Below are 20349 nucleotides of genomic sequence, written 5' to 3'. Positions count from 1 at the left end.
AGCTGTTTGCACCCAGCATTCAGTTGTCTTGCCTTTTTTAATTTTTTATTTTATTTATTGTCTTTTGTATTTCTCTCATAATTGTATGTTTAATTGTTTACCTCACGCACCAAAACAAATTCCTTGTGCATTTTTCACTTGCTGAGTAAAAGGGTTCTGATTCTGAATTCTGATTCCGAATTCTGAATTCTGATTCCGATTCTGAAGCACAAGGCACAGTAATGAGCAGCTGGTAAGGTACAGCAGCACGGAAAGGAAGGATGGCTTTGGGGACAGACCTGCACAGGAACGAAATGAGGCTGTGTGTATCCACACACTCGACCTGCCAAGATCTGTTTGCTTGCCCGCAGACATCACAGCAGCTGAAATATAGAACAACATGTTCTGGAATCCTTCTTGGGGAGATCGTTTTGAAATAGCTCAGGACCTCAGTGTTGAGGTGCAGTGGCATGTCTGTATAAAAAGACCTCGTTCTTTTGGACAACAAATGAAACAAAATCCCAGCTCTGTATCACCTAAGAAGGAGACTTCGTTCATGTCCGAGGCCTGGGGATCACTTAATGGGTCATAACAGCCTCCGTTAAAATATTTAATGCATGAATTCAACAAGGACTCTGGAAATTTAGACATAGAAGGTTTGGCCGGTGACTAGTTCTTCATCTGCAGCTATAAAAATGCAACTTGGTTACGAAATCTCTGTAATGCCAAATAGTGATCTGAGTCCAATTTAAAATGCAGCGCTTATGACTTCAGTTTAATGCCTGTTCCTATATGATACTTCATTTGAGCAGAACATGCCTCGCGATGCAGAAAAGAACTTGCTTTTTAAATGGAATCTCTCAAAATTTCATTTTATATTTGCTTAATTTTATCAAAAAGGAAATGTAAGTCGGAAGAGATCAGTGACAAGTGAAGATATTTTATGCATACTTTATTAGTATTTCTTCTCTGAAAGGAGAATTCTTAACAGCAACTGACCCATTCGTGAAAGCGCATTCAATGTGTTTTGAAGCCAAAACAGTCACTTTATTTAGCAAACACAATTACAAAATAGAAATTACCACAAAATAATGAATTGCATGTAAAACACATTAAAAAAATTATGCCTACTCAGTAGGTAACTATGTACAACATTCCAACCCTGAAGATAACTACATTTCTGATACAAAAATATAGGTATGAAATTTCCTTTTTGGTTACATTCTAGTTGTGAAATTGAGACCTCAAGTATTGTCTAATTGCCCCTTAAAATCCTACATACGTAATAGTACTATTTCAGATGCATTAAATCTGTTCACGTACTTTAAATTGTTCCGTTTAACAGCCAAAGTGGCATTTCAGAAGGCACCAGAACTGCACGTTTCTCTTCCAAACAGATTATTTCTCTTTTTAACATAATGCCTAATCGTGTGAAGAAAGGGGAGAGATCGAACCTGTCATATTTACAGAAGAGAGAAAATAAAATGACAACAATTCTCGCACATGCTTGTTGTACACAGACCTGAAATGAATCGCGACAGGGAAGAAATATTCATAAGCTATGTGTCAGCTAAGTCTGAATAGTACAATGTAAATATGCGAAAACATTTCACATTGATAGTACCGACGGACGGAAAGCAAAAACATGGCACGTTTACGACATACGTACACCTTATGTATATCGTAGGAGTCTATAAATGCGTATCTCTGCTTAATTGTCCTTGAGTTGGGAATGCTAAGCAGGCAGAGTAGCCAAGGATCTCTCAATCTTTTTGTCTTTAGAAAGTCTAATTTGCGTAAGAAGTGGAGAGGTCTCCTTTTGTCGTATTTGTGTTTGAAAACGAGGGATGAGCCGGGCAAAAACAATAAAAAGTGCTTTTCCAGTTTTTTTTTTTTCTCCGTCATTTTGTCCAGAAATGAGAGTCCGGTAGTTTGAAGACCTCAGCAGATGTCAGTTGTTCTTGGGGAGACGGTGGACTGGCCATCGGGGCTGGTGACAGGGGGGCTGTACAGGGCGGTAGGGAGGGTGGAGGGGAACGTGGCAGCTATTTGGGTGGAGAATGTGCCGGACGGGTAGCCGGTGGCAGCGGACTGGGTGGGATAGGAGCTGTGTACTGGTGAGGCGTAGCAGGAGGGGACTGGGGAGGGGTAAGAGGAGACAGGAGAGGGGTAAGATGTGACGGGGGAGGGGTAGCTGGACGCAGGCGAGGGCATGGAGACGGGGCCCACCACCTTCTCCACCTTCTTGTCCTTCTGCCGCAGGTGGATCTTGGTGTGCCTCTTGCGCTCGTCGCTGCGGGCGAACTTGCGGCCGCAGACGTCGCAGGCGAAGGGCTTCTCGCCGGTGTGCGTGCGGATGTGCGTGGTCAGGTGGTCGCTGCGGCTGAAGTTGCGCATGCAGATGCGGCACTGGAAGGGCTTCTGGCCAGTGTGGATGCGGATGTGGCGCGTCAGCTCGTCCGAACGGGAGAAGCGGCGACTGCAGCTCTCCACGGGGCAGGCGTAGGGGCGCTCGTGGGGGGGCGTCTTGCTGGTGCGGTTGGGGTATTTACGGACCTGCCGGGGCTTGGTTAGCTGCGACTGTTCCACGCACTTTATGTCCTGTGATCCTGTCTGGGAGGCGAACGCCCGAATGGTGGACAAGGGCGTGAGACAAAGCTGTCCCGATTGTGACTGGAAGGGCTTTTGATCAGGGGGCACCAGACTGGAGTCGGTCTGTTGCTGGGAGAAGAGATAGTCAGGGATAATGGGGACCGGGAAGCTGGAGGTCTTCCCACCTGCGTAGGCTGGGGGCGGATATGGGATGGTGCAGCCTGTGGGGCTCGGGAATGCCTGGCTATGCTCCGGAAGAAGATTGGAATTGCTGGCGGCCTGGGTGGGCGCGGCGGAGTAGATGGGGTTGGATTCGCCATGGTGGGCGGAGCAGCTCATGTTGGCCTGGCAGGAGGAGCTGACCGAGGAGGTGGACGAGGATGGAGCAGAGGGGCTGGAGATCCCCATCAGGCCACTGACCAGGCTGAGGAGGGGCTCGGGGCAGAGGCTGCCCCCGCAGGTGGTTGTGGGTTCGAGGGTGAAGCGTCCTGTGTAGGAGAGCGGGGGCAGGCGCTGGCTGGAGTAGCTCTGCTCCACAAAGGACTTCTCGTAGCTGACCGCGATATCTGGCAGCGTGTCTGCAAAGGGGGTTACAAAAAAAAGAGGGGGGGTTAATAACGATCAGCAATGGGTCCAGCTCCCTGCCACTCAGAACTCAAGCCAGTGTGGAGGAGAATCCCGCTGGCAGAAATTCCCAAACCGTCCCGAGACCGTCTGACGCAAAATTGGAACATCCCCCCGCTCAGTGCGTCCCAGAGCAGCCTGGGGTCTAACGCATGATGCCTGTCCGGACTTTCTGCTGCCTAAGCGCTCTTAGTAATCAAAGCTGCACCCCTTCCCCATCCTTACTGCTCTAAATAAATACAAGACCAACATTTAGACCCCAGCACATTCCGCGTATCATTAATATCCTTTGGTGTACTTGTCTACAAATTAATGAAAAGAATGATAAGATGCTGAGATCTTTTTAAAAACCGAGATTTGCATTAAAATGACAGGGTTCGCATTGTAAAAACATCGCTTTGCATGATTCCTTTTGTAAAGTTAAGAGGTTGATCTTACCTCCAGCCAGGTGGTCATACTGCTCTCCCGGATCCCCGGTCCCGAACCCAGCACCTTCTGGCGCGGAGGCGGCGAGGAAGGGTGTCCCGGCAGAGTGGAGAAGCATGATGTCTTCCAGCTTGGGGTAGCTATCCATGGGCGACTGAGGAAAGCTCAGGGGCTCTGAGATCTGGAGCGTGGGTAGAAGCATCTCTGTCTTAGCAGTGCTCATACTTCAGGAGGCTGCTGCCGTGGATGAGAAGCAGTGGGGGAACACCACCACGCCTTCGAGAAGATGCTGCCTCTCTCGCTCGCTCTCTCTATCTGCTGCTGCAAGGCAACACCTCTGCAGGATATCCAGGGCACTCTAGATCTCAGCCTTTTTTTCTTCTTAAGAAGCAAAAAAATAAAAACAAAAAACTAGTTCAATAATCGGATTCCGGAGTCCGGCTCGTTATCTCCAATGGTTAATTAGTTGTAACCATTTGTTGTTGTTTACTTTTAAAAATTTAGAAACTTTTTTTTCACTTGTGTATTTCTGTGGGTCTAATGCTTTTTTTCCGAGGGAGACCGAAATATGGCTTTAAGTCACTGTTTCTATCGCTCTGCTTCTAATGTTTCTATTAGGCGCTCTGGGCTCTTTCACGTTTCAGAGGATCCCCACTCCTTTATATAGTCTCTCCTGCCGTGACGTAGATGTCCGTATTTGGACTGGAGGAAGCCCATATTTAGGCACTGCGGTGGAAGACACGCGGAGCTTGCCAAGCGGAATAACGAGAGCGGAGAAACCGTAAGCAGAGCAATTGCAGCGCACGAACATAAATGTACGTGGTTGACACTTTGGTTGAGGATACCGACACACAAATGGCACATTATCAGTGAGTATTCAAGCGGCGGGCTCCGCTGAACGCAAATTTCTCTTTTGTAGAAGCACGGTATTTTGGCGGAAGCCCTAGCGCCGGAGCGCCATATAAGGTCATGCTTAGACTGGGTTTCCGGTGGGCTGCCACTTCCTTGCCCTTATTTGGAGTTTCCTGAGATGGTGCTGATCAGAGCTTGGCAGTGAATGAGAGACCGAGGCGCAACTGAAGGCCTGCGCTCAAGGGGAATTACAAATGTCAGCATTCTGCTTCTCACTTTCAAAGGCGCTGGCGACCAATATCGACAGGCCTTTTAAACTATTTACAACTTTCAGCTCATTTTGATTTCATTAAGAATAATGCAAAAAAATAAAAAATGTAACATAAACAAATTTCGTAAAGGTCTGCAACACATATTTTTATTGCATATTTCCAAATTTACAATTTAACAGATTCATGTACGTTTTTATTATATATTATAAAAAGCAACAGCTATAGCAACAACATCAATACTAATAATAATACTAATAATAATAATAATAATAATAATAATAAAGAAACCGTGTTTGTGCTTGTATGTATGCTTTTTGTCACCCGCTGCATGTCAGCCACGACTGCAGTTAGTACAGAAAGACGCATCGCCGCGATTTAATTCTATCGCCCAAGCATGTAGCGCAGTACGTAAAACTGACGGACTCCTCGGGGATATCGGATGCATCTGGTCCCTTTGCCATCACTGGGACCAGCAGATGCTACCGCGACCCACTTCGCACAGGAATGAAACTGAGAAATTTATGGGTGCGTAATCGTGTATATTGTATAACAAACTGGAAGCTCCTGTTGCTTACTCAGTGCTTTATTGTCCGCGGATTCTCACCTTAAACAGCACCATAAATATAACGTAAAACAGTAAATGGGAAGAATTCATAGCAATTCGGGGCGGTAAATGTTTATTATAAATATTCTTCCCCCAACATACCTCACTAAAGATATTCCCATACCTTATAACGTACTCAGACAGGGTACTTCATGGCCTTCTAAATTAATCTAAAAAAAAAGCGGCCAGACGAAAGATTGACTCAGTTCAGTCTTAATTGGCGGCATTGTACGATTGAGGACCAGAGAAGTAAGTAACTTGCATTTTCATCAGTTCGTAATTTTTTGGGTCGGCTATCCTGCGTGGTCCTCTCCAAGTCTTAAGATGGACAAAGAGCGGATCCGCCTGCTCCCTCACTGCATGCCGCTGCAAACTTACGGCTCTGCCCGCTCACGCAGACTTATTAGAGAATTGTGAGTCACACGTGGTTTGAAGTGATGACTGAGCGTCCGATGTGCTGGACGGAGCTGGGAGTGATCTTCCGGGGAATACCGCTCCAGTGCACGGCTCACCCGCCCTCATGAGGCAGGCTTCACGGCTGCGATCCTCTCACGCCGCCGCTTTGCCGATCGGCCCGAAACACAAACGCTGTTGATCGACTCAGGCGGGCAAGATTAACGGAAAAAATGCAAAATATATTAAGGATTCAATAACAGGGTACTGGGCAAATTGATTACTAAAAATATTACCGTGAACACAATGGAATATCTTTCGAGTGACACTCTCAAAATACTCTATAGCTGGAACTTTGCTGCGACACATTAATCCACCGACAAATTTTTACATGGGTAGCAGAGACTGATTTATTTTTTTGTTTATTTGTTTTTGACAAATACAGCTGGTTCTCTAGTCAGTTTAACCTCCTTTACATTTATATAGAGTTAAGAGAGGTAGAAATAGCGTGTCGTTTATTTGTGGGTATAGCAAATCCCACGTTTTAATGTCAGCGTGTGGAGGAGGCGGCGCTATGAAATGACGCTGTAAGTAAATCAGGAGAGGAGGCCTCCCGTAGTTCAAAGCGAGTTCTGCAGATGTTTTGCGCCGCTGCATCTTTTGCGGCCAAGAGCTGAGATCCCTTAGCAGTCTCAGCCTGTCAATGCTCATCTTAATCCATGCATCCTACGCAGCCAGGCACAAAGTGGAGTTCCCCTGCTGTGAGACTTATCTCTGCACCCTTATTTATAAGCAGGACCTGCCCCCCCCCCATCTCTCTCAGCAGCTGGTATGTAATTAAGCCTCACCTCGCTGCCCCCCCCAAGTCGAGTCGAATCACACCGGTCGCGAGTCTGCTTGTGTAACACCGGGTTCTAATGGCATCATTCTCCACGGCAACCAGCCTCCCACAACACCGTGCTGGAGTTTACGGTTCTGCCGCTGACATTATCCCACCGGTGCATGAAGGCCCCCCAGGACCAGAATGTGAGGCAATACATGAAATCTGGAAAAGTAATGTGCTAGCCTTTGTACGAGCAATGCAGGAATTCAAGTGGGGAATCTGCAGCATAGCTACTCTTTCCAGATGACGTTTCCTTGTAGGGCTGCGCTGTAGGCCATGCCTGTCACTCATCGTATTTCAAGGTGGAGTCAAGGTTGAGAATATATATGTAGAAATCCTGTTCGTCGCCGCGACACCTTTCACATGGTCGCTCACATCAGACAGTGAGGACAGATGTTCTGCCAGAAACCTAACAGAGCTTCCAGATGCCGATCATTCCTTATTTATATACAGACTGAAGCCGGTGACCTTTGACCTCAGGTACTGAGGTCTTCACTGCATCACCTCAGTCAGAGGTTATTCTTCCTCGCGGTGTGATTTCCAGAGGAGGAACTCATGGATGACATCTATCTGTGTTCTAAGAGCAAATTAATGCATTTCAGTTTAGCTAATATTACCCAACATTTAGCAGCATGACCCTTGAGACTGTCTATTTCGCTAGTTCGCTAATCTGCCATTTGTCATACTGTCACAGCATGCAGGACGAAGGACTCAAAGGCACTCAGTTGGTGAACGAAAATGGGGTTTTATGTAACTGAACGGCAGCAGGGAAACAAGCGGGACTGCAAGGGATCAAAATGAGGAGATGAGTACAGGGAAGGACATGGGCAGACAGGAGGAGCGGCCGAGGTTGAAGGTCAAAGAGGTACTTAAATACAAGGACTAACAAGATGCAACAAGCCACACATGGAGGAGACGGCAAGGTCAGGCGGACATGATGGGCAGGACCGGACGTAACACATAGAGTCTCTAAATTGCTCATAGAGTATGTTTGGGTGGGCATCCCATCCAGAGTGTGTCCCAAGCTCTCAGCCTGTGCTGCTGGCGGTGGGCTCTAGACCCCCTGGGACCTTACCTGGATGGATGGATGGATGGATGGATTGATGGAAGTTATACAGACTCCACTTTTAGCTCGATTGAATTGTTTTGTCCCATGTTAACGTAGTTCTGCTGTGTTTATTTACATAACTTTTGTTTCGCTTTGATACAACAAATGTAAAACCCGTACTTTGTATCCTGCAGTTCCGCTGTGACGATCCTCGTCCCATTCCTCCCACATTCCCCAGGCCCCTTTTAGCATCTGATGAAATGGAAATGTGCCTTTTACAGTATTTTCCCCTCTGATTAGGGCATCGAGGAAACACACAATGAAGGAGGAAATCTCCCCTGACCCTCTATAGGTGTAACTTTACTCCGTGGCTCAGTCAGGATACTCCGTACCCTTTGCTGGCTGATAAACGACCTTCTCTATTTTCCCAGCTCCTGGAACATAACATTTCCAGCAAAGGAAGGGCAGCTTATCGCTTTAAAGTGGTAGTATTCCACAGTCTGTTTATTTGAGGGTTTTCTCAATCTGTGTGCCACACCTTAGGCACCGAGTTTAGAACACAAATAGAAACCGCATTCGTCCATAGTTGCGACGTCTTCGTGGCGAGCGTCCTGCAATGCGACTTTTTGTCTGCCACGAGGAACAGGTCGCATAAGAATGCACAGTAGCCAAAGTTATTCGCTGTTGCTCACGTTCTTGTTTCTTTGTTATTTTATTTTTTTCATTTACACCTGCCAGGTCATTATTGCCCGCTCACAGAGGGGTTTCCCAAAGCTTTCTTAACAGTAAGTCATTTGTAAGTTTTATCTTTTAACATAGATCTTACGAACGACGCAGTGTTTAGCTTCAGGAACCTCACCCCATGTCCTCTATAAATAGAAAAGATATGTCTTCTAGAATTTTCCATTTTTTCCCACCAAAAGGGTTTTGTTAACTTTACAAAACACCACTTCCTGGCAATTAGCATTTATGGAATCTAATACTCAAGTCTCCTTCCATTCTTCTGTGCAGCTGGCTTTCATATTCCTAAATTCCCAAAGTTAATTAGAGCCAGCTGGGTGCAATAATTTCAGGGATTTCCTGAGGACACACCTCTCCTGGTAGATATTTCATGACAAGAACAAAATGATGTAAATGAACTTCCGCAAAACGCAATTACTATTCTGGATTGAGCGCTGAACAGTGAAGCAGGAAGTGGGTGAAGCAGTGGTTCAGTGGGTGGCGCTGCGTCCGCGTTCCTCTAGGGTTGTGGCTTCTGTCCCGGTTCTGCGATATGTTTGTGTGCATGTGGGTACTCTGGCTTCCTCTCACACCTCAAAGAGACGCGGTTTCGGTGAAACGGCGTCTCTCAGTCGTCCTTCCGGCTCACAGTACGGCGTGTTGTTGGGGTGTCTTGTGTGCCTGGGATAAGCTTGGAAAGCCAGGGTCATCCACGGCAGACCGGTCTTAACAGAAGTGCCAGACAAATCCCGCTGCCTACACTGGGTATCAGAGACATACCGTAGGACATAGGTGGATGATGATCACCATGGTAACAAGGGTGAAGGGTGACTGCGTGGAAGACGACATTGGTAAACAAAATGCAACTAACCAAATGACACACCAGAATAAACACCGATATATTGCTGTAAGACAAGAGTCTCAGGTCAGCAGTCACTCGGCATGCTACTGAGAAGCTCTGGAGTCTTCAGAGCACAGTTGGTGTGTGTGGATCTAAGCCTTCTGGACTTCTGGAGCATGGTAAGCCTGGCTGGATGGGGTAAAGACGGAAATAGGTACTCATTGGCTAGGCCACTGTTATGAGGGAGATATAAAACTTACCGGCTTCTACAAACCCAAAGACCTCTTCAATGTCAGAACATGACGATGAACCAAAGCATCATCTTTATACCTGGGCCTCAGTCTGTGGGTCCTTGAGCAAGGCCCTTAACTCCCAGCTCCCTGGGCGCCGCTACGGGTGGCAGCCCTTCGCAGACAACTTCCTCTATGAAAAAAGAGCAAGTTGTGGGAGGCGTAAAGACAATTTCCCTACGGGGATCAATAAAAGTGTCAATTATAATTATTATTAGTTCACAAAAATCAGATGAACTACATTCTCGGTGGCAAGCAAAGCAAGAGCTCAAGTCAAAATCCAAAATAAATTTGGTCCGAAGTGGCTACGTTTTAACGTAAAAGTGAGAGGGAGACCACCTCACTTCCAAGCAATGACCTTGAAAATGCAGCCCATCACCTTCGGCAAAAACAGCATGAACCGGTTTGAAAGAGCCAAACAAACCAAAATGGATTTCAGAAGGAACAATGGAAATTGCAAAGAGAAGACAAACCCAGGGAGGATAACGATCTCTTGAAGGTGCTGAATCACAAATTCCAAAAAGCTACCGAAGACTAAAACGAAAATCTGAGAAACAGTTTGAAAAGATGAGTATACAGCTAAATTAGCAGCAGATCAAGGTTTTGACCATAGTTTAAGAAAATAACTTTAGTACTGATGGTGAACAGATAGTGGTTATAGACAGAAGTTGCCTCTAGAGCATGAAGATCAATGGATCCAGCAGTCATGAAGTACAGTATATTAACAAAAATGAAAAAGTTTTAGCCCTGCGATGGACTTGCATTGTGTCCAACGTGTCTCCAGCCTTGGGCCTTGCTCTTTCTGTTTCGCATGGGCATTTGTACAAAATGTATGAACAATCAGAATGATCTCAGATATTCTGAAGTAAATCTTTCGTTGGGTGCGGATTCAAAACGATGATCATTGTGCTTAAATGAAGGTGCAGGCGTGTCGTCCTGAAAGTGGCTGTATTTTGGCCTGTCAGGCATCCATTTCCTGCAGAGTGCAGGCAACTCAGTTCACGTGAGTCCATGGGTTTGTCTAGTCGTGTTTGTAAGCAGAATAGGCAACACAAATACATGCCCAAGCATATGGGCACATAAACCTACGGAAATTACTGGCCTGTTATGAGACGAAATCCATTCAAATCAATTCATTTTTATTTATATAGCACGTTTTCAAAAAACTACCTTGTCTCAAAGCGCTTTACATTATTCCCGCCTAAAGCCCCCAGTGAGCAAGCCAGAGGCGACAGTGGCAAGGAAAAACTCCCTCGAAGGAAGAAACCTTGGGAGGAACCAGACTCAAAGGGGGAGCCCAACCTCCAGGGGCCGGCAGAGGAAGTCAGATTAGCGAAATGAACAAAATCCTAATTTTTAAAGTCCAAATTTTACAATTTGAGCGTCAAATCTGGTGACTTATCCTGGTCACGGTTGCGGGGGAGGGGGGGCGGGTGAGGGCAGAAGTAGCACAGAAGCGTAAGGCCTGCTGACACCCACCCCGGGGGGGGGTCAGGTTACATTATCCACGTCGTTTGAAGAACAGCACAAACCCTTTGTGTTTTTCTTCTTCTTCAATTCTTTATTCAGCAAATCTTGACCAACCGGATTATCAAAGTAAACATCACCTCACTTATAAGAAATCTGAAAAATTCCTTCTGGAGTGAATGAATACCGTGCGAATAGATGCAGTGCGTATGGAAGCTGGACCATACAGGGAGGATCAGCACACACCGATCTGCATTCCCCAGCAGTTTCCAGTTCTATTTAATAGATTAGTTACCCACAATAGCCAGTTGCCATGGAGAGGATGTTCTCGCTGTCTGCACGGCATCAGGCTGCTTTGTCTTGCGCTTCTTTATTTAGATGAAAACTCAATTTACAATCTCATATGCATGTTTTCCTCGAGCATGGCTGCAGAATAAGGTTTCATTGTTAATTTAGTTAAAGGGGTGCTTTTCTCAGCCCCTCCATGTTAATATCTCTTACTGCATCGTCAATATGTTTGTGAGCGGCAGAGTTGAGCAAACAAAACGGCAAAAACCGATGTTTGTCTTAGGCCTGGTGAATGGTTACTATTTAGAGCCTTTTGTTTGTGTATCGCAGCACCCTGGGTGAAGTTGCAGTGATGGAAATTGTACATGGAGCATATCTTACCTCACATGGCACAGACCTTTGCCATTTGCTATTTTGCTCACATGATACAGTGTTTACACCCCTCCACCTCCCCCCCCCCCCCTTCCCCACATCGGTGGTGTTTCAGATTGACGAAGATGGACCAGCATTTTGCGGTTATAAACTGAGAGGTGATGAATTTATAAATGACTTTTTTTTTTCCCCAAAGATAAAACCTTCAACTGATAGTTGCATCAATCATAACACAATAATGTAAAAAATATAGACAGCGAGGGGAATAGCAAAAAAAAAATTTGCATTTTTTTTCCCTCGAACATCTGCTATTACAGTTATGTGGCTTTTGCTGCAACTGCCATGCTTCACAAAACAGGAAGTGATGTCATTTCCTCTGCTCCGTGATATCACGGCCCGCCACTAAGGCTGTGTGTTTACCAGTGGAAAGAGGAAATATTTTTCTCCCTTTTAAAACATGATGTGTGCAAACACAACTGGCAAATGAATTACAAGCACGTTCTTATTTTAGATCAGTCAATAAAAAAATATATAAATTGGAGAACAGTTAGGTGGGTAAGTTTTTTTATTTTGCATAGAATGTCATTTCTTAATGTTACTGTGAGATCACTTTCTTTGAAACGTTTCCTCGTGTCTACAAATAGCTGTTAATAAATGCCCATTCACAACATCGGCAGTCGTCATTGAGACCATATGCTATTTACACATTAGAGAATGTGAGATAAGTGGCTGGAAAAGGAGCAATGTTTTTAAAGGCTTCAGCACACGATTCCGGCTCAGTGGATGTGCTCACTATTGCTTTTCATTTTCCTTACACATGGTAGAACTCGAAAACCTCGCAGGCACCATTGGTGCACGCGACCTGCGACAAGCGCTTCCCTTTTGGCCTGTGGATGCTACACTCCCCAGGATTATGGGAGTTTGTGACTTTGAATCGCCAACGGGAGATTGAATTCGCACAAACCCCCAAGCATGGAGGAGCAGCTCACATGCGCTTTCACGTCTCCTTGGCACATGGAGAACCTTCATCCAAAACAAGGAAACGCTCAGTTTCTCTGGCTTGCAGTAAACACATCTGGGACACCAGACAGAGGTTTGTGGGAATATCTCGATATTCCCCCTCAATCCACCACACCAGTCCAAACAGGGCCTTGGTAATAGAGCAGGTGAATGATAAGTGATTACATCACATTATCAATGGAAGAGCTGAAAAGTAACGTCTTTCCCAGTTTCCACAGTCATTTCCTCAGCAGTTGGGTGACTCAGTTCTCCTGAAAGTCAGTAGGTCTTAAGATCAGATCAAGCTATAGATCTGTCTATAATCAGAGGCGGGTAATTCAGGTCTAGAAAGTTAGAAGCCTAAACTAAAATTTTTTTTCTACCAGTTGAGTATAAAGAGTCACAGAGTTGAGTAGAAAGAGTCACAGTCACAGAGTTGAGTATAAAGAGTCACAGTCACAGAGTTGAGTAGAAAGAGTCACAGTCACAGAGTACATAAGAACGTAAGAAGTTTACAACAGCCTATCAAACTCATTTGGGGAGAATTCATCTAATAGCTCTAATAGGGCTGTTAAAATCGTATCTAGCTCTGACTTAAAGGAACCCAAGGTTTTAGCTTGTGCTACACCAAATTCATAGTACTCAACTAGTCGGTTGAAACAAAATCTTGACCTAGACTTTTACTCTCTGGACCTGAACTATCCGCCTCTGTCTATAGTGCACAGTCACAGTCACAGTCACACTACAAACATGCACAGGCCTCCAGCCAATAGGAAACGCTCCCGCATTTGACTGTGCTTCCTCCGGAAACCTGAATCACCTTATACCATTTTTACGAAAGTATCTGTGTGATTCCCTACAGAATGCGCAAAGTATTTTTTATTTTTTTTGCAAAATTTCCCAGAAAATGGAAATAGAAGTTTTATTGGTCCGCTTCGCAGCCAATCGGCTGCAATCGGGGAAGACGGCAGATAAAATAGCGACAAATATGAAACGAAGATAGAATCAAAATACTCCATTGCGTAAGTGTCAAGTCACGAGAAAATTCAGCCGCTCAGATTTTAGAACATCTTTCATTGAGTCATCGTTTAAGACCATTAATGTGCTTCTGAGATGATGTGTGAGGGGGTATTGACAGAGAGATGTGCAACCATCTGAATGTTGGTCGTCGTCGATGATTCACTTTCCTATGGGCCGTTGTCTGCAGTGAATAACTAATAACCGTCAACCGCTCGTTCTTCGTCTTCGGCCCCAGCAACCCTTTCTGACCTGGTTGTACCTTATTTTTCAGCTGCATCCTTGATGTAAGCTGTTATATCCTTCCAGATGTTCCACAAACACATAAAAAAAACAAAAAGGATTAGGATTAGGATTAGGATTGGACCTTTTCCAAACTCGGTAACAAACTTTGGAACAGTCTTCCCCTACCTGTTTGGCCTGCTTCCTCTATAGTTTTCAGTCTAGGCATCTTTGTGCGTTAGTATGCCCTGTGTCATAGTACACTGTATGGAGAAAAGCACTGGGACACCTGCCTGTTACAGAAACAGGAACTTCTATGACATCTATTCTCACAGCAGCACTCGGGTTCCAGTCTTGGGTGGCCAATCCAAATTGGCTCGTGGAACGTCTTGTCTCTCCAGCATGACCATCTTCCTCTGCTCCTGGAGGACCTTCATAAATTCTGCATTTCATGAGTGGTACCAGGGAGTGGGCACATCTCTGTAGGTAGCTACACCTGCTTTTTGGTCGGGTTCATCTGATGGCTGCCATACTTAGGGAGTAGCTGTTGCTGTGGCGAATCGGTTCCTCCCGATGGTGTCCAATGTCACTCCTGTCAAGGATGTGAGGCTAAACACGAACTAGCAAGGGTAGGACCAAAACTTAAGCCTTCAGTCATGAAGAAGTCAGCAGAGCCAACATCTCGTTCTTTGATGGGTCTGAAGAAGACCTCAGACATGTGTGTCATCAAACTGCTTATTTGTACTCTGTAGTTTAGGGGTTGGATGTCTTAAGTGTGACAGGTTGAATCTGTACTGGACATGTGGATGGAAGCTGGATGGGTGGATGATGGATGGATGGATGATGGATGGTTGGGTGATGATGTATGGATGCATGGATGGATGGACTGATGGATGGATGGATGGATGGATGGATGGATGGCAGGTGTCTTGTATAATTAACATATTTTTATATTCCCATAATGTTTCAGGTCGGTGTAAGATTCCCCATCATTAATTGTCACTTTTTTTTCAGAAACAGATGATTAAATATCAGATTATTTCTAAACATTTAATATAAAAAAAGTGATTTATTGATGGCACTAGAATGTAGTACGGAGAGACTGAGACACACTTGATATGGGAGAGAGAAAGTCTCAGGTAGACAGACGGCGATGATCGAACCTGGAAAATAATGAACAAACAGAACGGCCACAGAAGTGTGACAGACCAGCCCAACGAGCCCCGGATGATTCGTTTGCCTCAGATGTTCTAACGATCACGCTCTGAGTTCGCGAATTCCGTACAACCCAACAGTCCAAGTCCAGGGCTGCGTTTCCCAAAGCCTTCGCAGTGCGACGATCATCGTAACTTAAGGAGGAAGCTTCCTCAGATAGACTGGCTCTCTGTGTTAAGCCCCTGACGTCTTGGGATTCTCGGGGCACCCGTGTGACAGTCACATTCAATATAAAGACAGGGAAGCCTGCGATCTGGTTCCTATATGCTAAGGAGTTCAAGAAGAGAAATGCGGACCAATTATGTGCTGTTCTGTCTGAAAGAATAAGAGAACGTCCTCATCTCACTATGTGCTGAGCTACTGGAAGCATTTGGCAAAATGGATAGATGGGTGTGTGATACCTAAATTCAGGGCTCATTCAGAACTAAAGCCTCATTATTGGGACCTGATTGCAGAGAATTGTTGGCCCCATTGTCTCTCAGCTGCGGGATTCAGTTTATTTTTACTGGGTTTGGGGACAGACCATTTTCACCTATCTACTTAAAACCATCTAAGGAAAAAACAGATCTGCAATGAATAGAGAGACACATACTGCAGTTTCTGGGGTGTGTCATGCTCTACATCTTCTCAGAATATTGTCTATTCATCTTTCTGAAGGTAGCATGTTCTCCTGGCTGGGCAGAATTTCGTCAGGTCAGACTTAGGAGCCCACTCCTTTGCCACAGGGCAGTCATGTCGATAATTTAACGAAGGATATTTAACGGTCGATCAGCATCTCTGTTCCGCACCTCGTCCAATGGGCGGCCCTGACAGTTGCCATCACTGAACAGGGGAAAGACGACGCAGTAATGCGTCTTTTGACACCGCATCTATTCGGTGCTGTTTGCTGTGGCCTCTGAATTCCGAGCACATTTGCATTCGGTGGCATGCAGTCTGTTTTACGGGACAAGCGCAGTGGCTCAGCGAGCGGCGCTGGGGCTGTGAGGCGATTCCCCGCCATGGTCTGGCATCCCGTCAAGTGTGTCCGCTGCCTCGTATCCAACACTTCCTGGGACAGAATCCAGGTACACCATGCTCCTGTAGTCGAGAAGCAGTGTGGAAGTCAGGTGCAGTTCTATACACACACACTGAGATTCCTTCATAATATTGGGTTTGACTCCCCTTTTACCCTCCCTGCTCGTTGGGGCGTCGACTCAGTGGGGTCAAAAGTGTCCCAGAGGCCCCTGCCAATCCAGATGTTTCCCAAAGTTGGTTCGAATTCCCGGATCTCTGCACCAAGCCTCTGCCAGCCCATCCCACAGATTTTTAAATTGGACTCAGATCTGGCGCCTGGGCCGCGGGCCAGTCAAGCCAAATTCAAGGATCGGGGATGTTTTTTATTCGTTATTGCGCAAGTGGGTTAAACGCATATAACAAAATGCAGGAGCAACCCCTGTATATTACATAAGAAACATGCATAGCTCGACAGTCAAACAGCATGATATAAATGCTTATGAAATCTATAAACATTTGGCATATACAGTATATTGCATGAGATTGCACTGAGATATCAATAAGTAACCTAAACTATTACATATGGCATATAACTGAGGAAGAGTATTGCACTATTGCTGTAAAAGGAAATGCGATTTTATTAATCACAGTGAAGGGCGGCTACCTTGTGGGGATTATGGGAGATAAGGGCCCAATGGACATGTGACTGTTCACCTGAGGCCATGTCCAAGCTGGTGATCTTCTGATCAAGCCTACAAGCGTAAGGTGTGTAGATGATTGATAGCACCGCACCATTCATTGACGAATTCCATCATTGCATTTCTGAGGACCATCTCAGCAGTAGCTTGTTGAAAAGTCCATTAGATACTCGCTTGCTTTTATCCAAAGTGACTTATGGCTGAGGTGAGAATTACAGTGGATGGCTGCTTCCAGGGATACAAACCACACATCCTTTGCGCTGCAAACACAAGCTGTCTATTGGCTGAGCTACTACTGATCTTCAATTAGTTTCAGACCTACTGCTGCCATGAAAACACTCAGCTGACATGGATCTGCAGATATTCCCTACAGTATAAGAGCCACTCTGCTCTTATTCAACAAAAGTGCTTTAAAAACAAATCAATGGCCTGACTGTTAAATATAATTCATGGCAAAAGGTTGAGTTTCAATCCTATCTAATGTTCAATCAGTTGCCCTAGTTTTTATTTAAAGCCTTATTTTAGCTATTCCTGTCACCCAGTTTGGTGCGGGGGGGGGAGGGGGGGATATATTTAGCATCTTCTTGAGTTTTAATGAGCGCGGAAAGTGTGACAAAGTCTGCCTCGCTTTGACATTTCCTGTGCCGCCTGGCATGAGAAAAGCCACAAGCCTTGGTGATGCAGCACATGAGCGAGAGAGACAGTCCGCAGGTAAAAATTAACAGTGGCGCGTCTATTCAAAGAAATACGCTTCTTATCAGTCCATCTTCCACACGCTTATCTAATACAGTCTTTCCATGAGGCTGGAGTCTGTATTTATAAAGTAACAGTCTACTTACATATTTAAATTTTTTGCATTTCAGAAAACAGTAAAAAAATAACTGAAATCGTAATCACTGAATATGTATTACTCTCTATGTTTCTCCATCTCCAAATGCATATCTGAGTGCAATTAGACCGTGAAAGACCACTATCCACCTATTCAAGTAAATGACACAGTTACTTTATCTCAATTTCTCTACCTCTGAGGCAATTGTTTTCGTTTTTGTTTACTATTTAGCGCTCATTGGAAATCGTTAGCATATAGCGTAAGTTACAATTATGACAATATTTAACGCTAACAAGTGGATATTCGTGGGACTCGTGGCTCTCTCGAGACTAAAGACGGCTTGTTTTTTACTTTCATTTTGAAGCTTCAAGTGCTACGGTTGATGGCATTTATCCAGCAGCACATTTGAACGTCCACATGGGAAGTCCTTCAATAAACTTCCACCGGAAATGTTTCGTTTATCTTGATGGTATCTGTGATTAGACAACGTTGCAGAATGTACTTTCATCATAAAGGACCCGTTCAGGCGAATGCATAACCGATTGTGTGGTCTGTTTGATTTGTCACTGGGGAAAATAACTTACAAAACCGCATCTTTTTGTTTCACTGATTCAGGTCCAGCCAGCATTGTGTCGGGAGCGGCTTGTAGTGACCTCACACTCACTTACTGGCAAGTCTTACCGTGTAATTTGCCCTTTACCTCAGAAATATATACCCAAAAACATGAGGTCATTGGTGGATTGGGCTGATTGGAATCACTGATTGACTGTGAGACCTTGGGTGACACAGTAGGTCTACGGCCAAAGCTCAGATTGTGACTGGAGAGTTATGAGTGTTGTAGCTGAAAGTCAACTAGACAAGACGTATCAGTTGAGTGGAGTCTGTTGGATAACGATCAAAATAACTGTAGCAGGTACCTGAGGAACTTGTTTTAAATTACTCACCTTTAGGGTCTCCGAGTCTGGCAGAAACGTGGTAAATCTACTACACCAGGACTGGGTCAAATTTCTGCCAGGTGCAGACTGGTGCGGTGGCTTCGGGATTCGAGAAAGTCTGATCTGTATGTCGCCTACTTGTGTTTCCTTGTGTAATTTAAAAATTAGTTCACAAAATTTCAGACAGGTAGAAGACGCTGGGCAATATTATTCTTACATGGTAATCTAAAAATAATCTGGGATTACATTCCCCCAAATCTAGAGGATACATTTGAATAATTTACCCAAAAAAAACTAGATTTATCATTAGTTCTGGGGGACGTTGGAGGTATTTTTTCCAAGTTATTCTGTCCTTTGATTGAAGAGAGAATGCAATGTGTTTGTGCTTCTTATATAAAATAAATATTTTCATACAGCAATACCTTCGCAGGAATATCTATTACAGAGATGAACTTGATGTTAATCCGTAATGATTTGAGCGCAAATCCAATTAAGTGTCAAGGTTAGGATCAAAGTTGAAGGCCAGATTTATTTATATAGCGCGGTTCAAATCAACCAAAAATGTAACAAAGTAACAAAGTACAGAGTAAGAAAGAAAAGAAAACAACACAAACAAACTGATAATAATACTGATAATAATACTGATAATAATACTGATAATAATACTGATGATAATAATACTGATAGTAATACTGATAATAATACTGATAATAATACTGATGATAATAATACTGATAATAATACTGATATCTGAAATTATTTTAAATGTATTAGAAACACAAGCATATAAAAAGGTTATGATTAAAAACTGTTCTGTTTATCTTTGACCCTTTTAATATTTTTTTCCAGTAGAATTTTACTAAAAAAAAAAAAAAACCCTTTCGTTTTTAGTGTGCAGGTCTTTGCACACAAGGAAACTATTTCGGTAAAAAAAAAAAAAGTTTTTGCCAGTCATCTAAAAATGAAGAAATTACTCAGCCAGCTGTTATGCTTTGTGTGTCCTGCATGTGTTGATGTCTGTCAGTAAACATTGCCAGACAGCCCCCTCTCATCCTCTCCAGTGTAGGAGTGGCAACACAACAGAAAAAGGTATTATGGGGGGGGGGGGAGGGTAGTTGACATTTTAGACCATGAACAATGGGGAAAATTTATGAATCACCACCCGACTTTGGATGGGTCAGAAAGTCTTTAACCGACCGCATAAGATCCGATCTACACGCCGCGTATGAGAGACACACACTGTGTAGGTTCCGCTGCGACCACAGTCAGCCGATCCGCCCTCCGGCCCTTCGCGTCGACCCAAGCCATTGCGCCGGCGTACATCAATAGCAATTTTCCTCTCAATCCCTCCCTCAGAAACGAAACTGCCCGTCGGGTGTTGCTGTTCTAAGGCCCTGCACTGGAACATGTGAAGGGACTGAACAGCGAAAGCAGGGCTTGGACCGCACGGGACCTTTCCGTTGGGTTTGAAGTCACCAGCTACCCACACACTTTCGCACACCGTTGAGGAGGGTCACACTCCACACGTGGCACCCGCGGTGACCGAGAACGAACAGCCGAACAGCTGTGCAAATGTGCCACGCTCTCCTTTTCGTAGTGTGCAATTCTTCTGCATTATGAATAACAGAACAGTCATATGACCTGACAGCTGACTGTATGTCACAACAGGTATGATTGTGATTAAAACTGAAACTGAGTTTAAGTGGAATCTTGCCCTGGATTCCTTTCCTTGTCTCTTTCAAGATACAATAAAACTTTAGAAATTTCCACAAAAGGCTGCACGGAATTCA

General features: G+C 44.7%; 1 protein-coding gene across 1 annotated transcript; it reads right to left on the bottom strand.

The window, feature by feature from the left end:
* Positions 1-914: 914 nt before the first annotated feature.
* On the bottom strand, positions 915-4274 carry LOC125720118 (early growth response protein 1-like). The gene is made up of 2 exons (XM_048995239.1): positions 3634-4274; positions 915-3149 (listed from the first exon to the last, which is right to left on the bottom strand). Exons 1-2 carry the CDS (start codon positions 3842-3844, stop codon positions 1921-1923), a joined length of 1440 nt encoding a protein of 479 aa, XP_048851196.1. The 5' UTR covers positions 3845-4274; the 3' UTR covers positions 915-1920.
* Positions 4275-20349: the final 16075 nt, after the last annotated feature.

This window comes from Brienomyrus brachyistius, chromosome 24 (assembly GCF_023856365.1).
Source record: "Brienomyrus brachyistius isolate T26 chromosome 24, BBRACH_0.4, whole genome shotgun sequence".
NCBI lineage: Eukaryota > Metazoa > Chordata > Actinopteri > Osteoglossiformes > Mormyridae > Brienomyrus > Brienomyrus brachyistius.
Note: the sequence above shows the minus strand (reverse complement) of the source record. Positions and strands in the feature narration are given on the sequence as shown.